This window comes from Orussus abietinus, unplaced genomic scaffold (genome assembly GCF_000612105.2).
Source record: "Orussus abietinus isolate OABI.00-Male unplaced genomic scaffold, Oabi_2.0 scaffold939, whole genome shotgun sequence".
Classification (NCBI taxonomy): Eukaryota; Metazoa; Arthropoda; class Insecta; order Hymenoptera; family Orussidae; genus Orussus; species Orussus abietinus.
In genome coordinates this window covers 5513-12480 of record NW_019395101.1, presented here as the reverse complement: position 1 = coordinate 12480, position 6968 = coordinate 5513, and the positions used below count along the sequence as shown (strand labels likewise).

Genomic DNA, 6968 nt, shown 5'->3' with positions numbered 1-6968 from the left:
CGAGTGAGACTTTAACTTTTCGAATGCCTTTTCCTAATTTATCGGTGTCAGTCTAATAATTAATTGAAAATATTATTATTCTGAGTCTCGTAACTTTCATCAACCTATTATTGTTTCTCTTGTTTTACGGTTTTTGAGTGCATTTAAGGGGGTCATCCCATGTGAAGGCTCTTTTTTTTAGCGTTTTTCGGGAATTTTTTTGGCGAACTAAATAATCATACAACTGCGAACTTTTTACCACATATTTATTCATATTTTGAGCAAACTTTACAATTTTTTCAGCCCGAAATAATATCTCATTGCTGAAGTACACGGCAATTTAGCCACTCATTTTAAACAAAAGTGTTTTGCGGTTGCCACGATTGCGGGCGTTCTGCTTATCTGAAACAAAAAAATCAAACGGCATTTTAATCTGCAAAGTATGAGCTAGTTTTTGAACTAGGACTATTAAAAAATATTGGAAGGTGAACTTTTGGCATCTTGTTGAACATTTTTTCGTGAATTTTCGTGTTTTTTCACGACTTCTTCAACGGGGGAAAAAAAACGGCTCGATGGATCAGAATTATCCAAGTTTGCAAACTGCCTACATGTGTACTGAATAAGTCATTAAAATTTCAAAGGAATTCGTTCGATAGATTTCGAGATATCGTGTCTACCGATTTGAAAAATAAAGTTTTGACAAGAACGCGTTTAAAGGTTCAAATACGATTATCACCAATAAAATTTCGACTCACCCTTAATCTGCTATGCCTGGTCCATAAAGTGAACCTTTAGTTTCCTCAAAAAATACTTGCAAATCCGATTGTTGCTCCCTGGCATCAGATCTCGCTCTTTTATCGAAGTCGCTCGTGCGTCGTTCGGAGTGGCAGATACGCGCTTCATTACGGCGATCGGTGTAAGCTTGAGTTACGTGGCCAATTTGGCATCCCATTGTAACCAAAACTTTCAAAATGCCATTAAATCCTTCATTGAAGATAATAACGGCAAGAAAAGTTGCTATTTCAACAATCTTTGTGCCAGAATGCAGGTGTTTAGGAGCGAAAGTCCAGATCAATGAATTCAATGATTCAGTGTTATGGTGTGTATGTGCTCCTAAACATTTGGCCAACAGTTTATCTCGTGATAAATCTTCGTAGACTGGTTTGATGACTTCTTGAACTTGTGCAGCCAGAGGGGGCTTATCGTGGTGGAAATGAGTGAGTTCTCCTCTGGCTTCAGCCTTGCGCCATTTGAACCAGCTGTCTTCGCCTGCTGAACAATTTTGATGTTGAGGATTTGCGTCTGTAGAACATTTGTGGTACAAAGTTGCCCAAATTTCATTCTTCATTTCTTCTATTGAGTTTGCGCGTCGGCGAATGGCTAAACCGTAAAATTTAGTGAGCTCGTTAATGAGCTTATCGTAAGTTTTCCAGCCCCTTTTCCACCAATTCCTTTATTATTTTTCTTAGCATTCCGGAGTTGCATTCCCATTCTCTTCTCGACATGTCCTACACATTCTTTTTTCACTACTAAATGATTTTTTGAAGGGCCCAGGTAAGAAACCGAAGCGCTAGAAACGGAGTCCGATGCTCCACCTGGCCTGTTCAACGCTGTAACTTCCGAACGACATCGAATATCAGAAAATCACTTTACCTACATATTCTGCACTATATTTGGATGCAATTCATGCAACAAAAAAATTCGATTTTTTTAATCGATCACACGGGATGACCCCCTTAATCCATTATTGCTCCGAGCATCTAACATGGGATATAAGTTCTGAGTGCCATAACTTTCATCGACCGAATATTTCTTCCATCTTTATTAGCGAATTGTTTAGTGACTTCTGTTCTTAAGATTCACGAGTTCCTTTTGCACACCTGTGAGCATTCTGTCATCCAAGACCGTCGGGACGATATTAACCAGAAAATTCAGCATATTCAATTGTTCTCGGTAAATTGTGAACCATCATCATCGCTTGTCATCCCAACTTGATTTCATCTTCGAATTAATTTCCTTCGTTTCAATAAAATTCTGAACTGGTGCACTGATGGTTATATTTTGTAGTTTCTTGAAATATTTTTTTGAACTTTTCCTTGTACATGGCAATCCTAACGTGAAGAGTCGGAAGTGATCGGACCCTTACCAAATCTAATCAAATTATAATTGGCTTTATCATGCCATGAAGAGCTAACTGGCCTCTCGCACACAGAAAACCGAGAGCCTTTGGGTTAAATGGTGTATTTTGAGAAAGTTGAGGTTCATCTGGGAGCGGGCTCCGGACCAACAATTTCGTGCCCTTCACCCTCGCCTTTCGGGATCGCTCTTGCGGGAAAGCTGGGATCCAAGTAGGGAAGGGACGCCGAAGGTCACGTAGAAAAATTTGTTATCCTGAGGAACCTGACGCCCACCGAGCATTTTGAGTCAATTAGATAGGCCTCGGATAATCTACGAGGATAAGGTACGAGGTACTCGATAATCATTAGTATCGGAGCAGCCTATTTTGCGATTAATGGCCCAGAAAAATGAATCGCCAAACGAGAATCCCATAAGGCTTACTCGTTGCAATACATATAAAATACGAATAATATCATATATGAAAAATATGTCTAATATAAAGCTGTTGAACTTGTAAATATAGATATACCATCTGTTGAAATTTTTATATACGATTATTGTACATACATATGTCTATGTAAGATATCTTATATACATCTACTATACAGGGTGTGACAGAACTCGTAGTCACGGTTTACAGTGTGCTATTCTTGTTGAAGAAGGAGTCGAAAAGTCCTGTACTGTTTTTTTTTAGAGTGCATAAATTTCCTGTAATGACTAAGTGAAGCACAGCCAATCAATCGCGTTACCAACGGAACGCATAGCGAAGAAGACGCTGGAGGGCTGCGTTTGGCTGTCTGCAGAGTAGCAGTCTTACCGGCGTCCTCCAATATGCCTGCCGTTCGGAAATGCGATTGATTGGCTGTGCTTCACTTAGTTGTTACGAAAAATGCATGTACTGTAGGAAAAAATTAGTACAGGACTTTTCAACTCCTTTTTCAGCAAGGATAACGCTGTACAAACCGTGACTACGAGTTCTGTTACACCCTGTATACTTGTTCCGAGTGGGACTGGTTGAGACGTTTTTCGAACGGATTCGAATATTCTCGTCACACATTATATACGTATGGTGTTTAATATATATTTCAATAAGATATGTGACAAATCTATTAATCCTTTTTTCCTGAATATGACCGTATTTTTGCTTGTGACAGAATCTGGGACAAAGTTACAGTAGGCGCGTATAAAATTCTGGGATTTGTCGCGGCTGTAACATTGATGACTATGAGACGATTTCTGCTACGCAGCGAAACAATAGAAAACGTCTTGGAAGCACTTGATAATGTAAGTCTTAATTGTATATTTACATTTTTCTGAAACTGTATTGTGAGATATACATGATCTTTTATTTTCATATACATGATCTATTATTTTCAGATAACCGAAGAAACATCCGAGGTGATTGTGAATAAAGCAATTGAACTATGGCAGCAAAGTGGATCGGCCTTGGTATCGATGTCACAAAGTACAGTGAACATAGTACAAAGTAATTAATTGTCCGCATCCGTACAATTTTGAACATGTAAGGAGTCTCTTCATTCTCTAATGCTTCATATAAAGTCGAAACTATTCTGAATAAGTTTTATGATAAATCGCTGAGTAGTGTAACAGAATTTGCAAAATAAAACTATATCCATTTTACTGTTACATCACGTTCAGTGGAACTATTACAGGGGAAATTAGTAATGGAAAATCTTAGAATCGGAATTTCAGAAATCCATTGGAGGATCCGTCGTTTTATTCGAGATGGTTTATCTCAATTTGGGACTGAGGAGGAACCTTGGTAGTGTAACAGGGCGATTAGGGAGCGCCTGCGCGAGACCGAAATCGACGGCGATTAGGGAGCGCCTGCGCAAGACGCGCAGAATTAGGCGGTACGAACTGGCCGAGAAGTAGGAAGGAGCCGAGGAGTAGGGAGAGGCCGCGAGACTCCAGGAGACCTCGAGTCAAATTCTAAAAGATAGATTAGATTTGGATATCGATGGGGATAGTCACCCAATCTCATTAGAAGTAGAATAAATTGAGGTCCCAATTGGACATAGGTTTAGAAAGTCAGAATAGGCAGGAGAGAAACCGGAGTCAACCGGAATTCAGAAATATTTTTGAAATAAAAGTTACAGAGGAAGCATCCTAAATTAAATCCCAAAATCCAGCGATCTCTGCCATTGAGGTAGCCATCGCATCCCTAAGTCTAAATCCTTTTGAACCTGATCCTGTGCTATGGCAGCATCTTCCAAAAACAGGAACATTAGCGCGTGAAAAGAAGAAGAAAAGAAAAAGAAAGGAGCCATACCTTCGATTGACAGAAGTCGATCGAAGCAGGTTCACATAAAAAGAACGAAAAAGAAGTGTAGATCCGTACCTTCGGCCTTGTCAATGCGACAGTTCTGAAGCAGGAACTAACACTATTTTCAATTGTGAAAGACAGCTCGGACTCTATCATTGAGATTGCCTTCGATTAGCCGAACTTTCACAGTTGATTAGAACAATCGGAGCACGATGAAGTGCAAAAAGAACCTACCATAGAATATCCTATCAAACCTCAAAACCCTAAAACCAGTGGATATCCGAAGCTGGATAATCTAAGTTAGAGTTGACACTAACGCCTGTAGAGCAGTACTCCAGGCATCCAATCAATTAATTCAAATTAAACTCGAGAATTGTCTGAAATCAGAAATTAACCAAAATCCAAAATAATAGGATTCCGAAATACGTAGGAAACCAACCCATTTGCACCCACACCTTCAATCCTTTTTATCCGGATTCGATGATGAACAGTTGGCGTATTCTCATTAGATAAATCGTCAATCTGAGAGTTCAATTCCTATCCAAATTAAATCCATCGCAACAAGGTGAAAACAATTAAATAATCATTAATCAGGCTTGCTTAAGAATCTCGGAGCGTTCGAGATATCGAAACACGAATTCGATCCGGAATTTCGGCCTCGATCAGCTGAGTGAGCGACGCCTAGACGTATAAGAAACCGAAACATTGCCTGCGCGGCACGAGACATCGCGATCCTTCTCTAATTCGCACGCCTGCCTCTCTCTTACTCGGGTCTTCGCACCTCGGAAATCGGTGATTTAATTTTCCCGAAAAGTTCTGACGCGGCTCGGACTCACCACAGTGTGGAAAAGACGGTGCATATTGCTCGGCCAAACCGTACCATTACAGTAGATTGAACGGTCGCGAGGTTAACAATGTTTATAACTGCCAAATAGATCTCGAATAGCTCAACCTGGTAGGATTCGGTCATTAACTAAAGTTTTTGTAGGCTGACTTGTATCGGACCTTCTGGGAGACCGATCTTAATTCCCATCTCTTTTTGGAGATTCGACTTAACCGCATTTGACATCGTTTGTATTATAACCACTGAAAAGATAGATGTGAGGGAAGAAATTAAACGATTTTTTTTCTGCTACCTTTTCTAGTGTGCTTTGCTTCTTTTTTTCCCTAATTGTATTGTTATTTGTTTATAATCCTGCCCGAGTTACTCAACCATTACCCCCATTGAAGATAACCCTGCACGTTTTGGATTGTTTGGCTAGTATGGAGTAGCTCAACTAGTGTCCCGTATCAGTAATGGTATTAATTGGGAAACAATTGACTCCTTCGCGAATGGGCTTTGTTTTCAATAAGTAATCACTGCCCATTGTCTTGTTGGTAACGGTAGTGATTGGATTAAGGTAACTCGACCCGATTTCAATGAAAGGCCAGCTCTTTTTTATAGAAAATGTTAGTGGATAAGGCCCAAATGAAGACAAGAATAGTAACGGTAATGAGTTGTTCCAGTGTTAAGGAATTCGTAGATGTAATACGATTTGTAATAGTTCTAAATTTAAATGGATTTATGATAATGGTAATAATTTATTCTGAAAAAAATGTTTAATTGAAGAGAAACATAAATAATTTTAAAGTTAAGGGAATAAAATTAGTTTTATAGCATTCTTGTAGCCTCCACTGACAAGGAATGTTTTTCAAGTGTCAGCTTTCAATTGTTTTGGTTCTTAAACATGTTTTAGAGGGCCAAAATGTAAGAAACAAGTATATTTTTTTGTCCGTTTTCATATTTAAGGAGTTAAATAGGCTTTCAAGGTTTTAAAAAAGAGGTTTAAGAATTCTTAGTTTAAAGCATAATATGTTGAGTAAAAGCTTATTGTAAATTTACTATACGTCATAACTTGCTTGGTACTGTGACGAATGAAACGAATTAAAGGAGGGTGGTATTGGATTGTTTAATAGAATTTGTTACTTCCTATTCCCGATAGTATACACTAGCATGTAAGTGAAACCACACACTGGGTTCAAAAACAAATCGACGCAGAGAATATCGGTGTCACATAAACATAAACGTAGGATTTAGATAGCGAAAGAACCAAGGGTTCTTTTGTATATAGCCGACAACGACTTGTGGAGTCTGTGACCCTAACTTGCGTTGCTAGTCTCCTGGAGAAGTTCATACCGTACAGATGGTCCTTCCTCGTGAAATTAAATTAAAGAAATCAAATCAACTTTAATATTGAGTAATTCATTCTCCCATTTCCATCAGGTGGTTTCGAGCCCACAGCTCCCAGACGATCGCTCGTCACCTTCCCGATCGTCCAGGCGGAGCCATTCGAACTACTCTACACGATTCCAAAAATTCCACCAGGAACGAGACTAAAATTGAGCGCCAGGCCTCCACGGAAGCCAAAAGACAATTACTCAACTCGCAAAACTCTCGAACAACAGCAAAACAATACTCAAAATATTGGGTTGTTCGGAAAGTAATTTCGTTTTGTTTTTTTTTATGAAAATGAGACGATTTTTTACAGCGAATAAATATTTTATTGAATTATATATTGTCCATTCTGGTCCAATACCTTTTGCC

At 39.0% G+C, this 6968-nt stretch overlaps 1 protein-coding gene across 1 annotated transcript; it reads left to right on the top strand.

Moving 5' to 3' along the window:
- The first annotated feature begins 3254 nt into the window (after positions 1–3254).
- LOC105702667 lies at positions 3255–3744 on the top strand. Its single transcript, XM_012430390.2, has 2 exons — positions 3255–3381; positions 3475–3744. Exons 1-2 carry the CDS (start codon positions 3316–3318, stop codon positions 3589–3591), a joined length of 183 nt encoding a protein of 60 aa, XP_012285813.2. The 5' UTR covers positions 3255–3315; the 3' UTR covers positions 3592–3744.
- Positions 3745–6968: the final 3224 nt, after the last annotated feature.

Coding starts and splice junctions, on each gene's coding strand:
- LOC105702667 (XM_012430390.2), top strand. CDS start 3,316: ATGACTATGAGACGATTTCTGCTACGCAGCGAAACAATAGAAAACGTC. Junction 3,382..3,474: donor TCTTGGAAGCACTTGATAAT/GTAAGTCTTAAT, acceptor TATTATTTTCAG/ATAACCGAAGAAACATCCGA.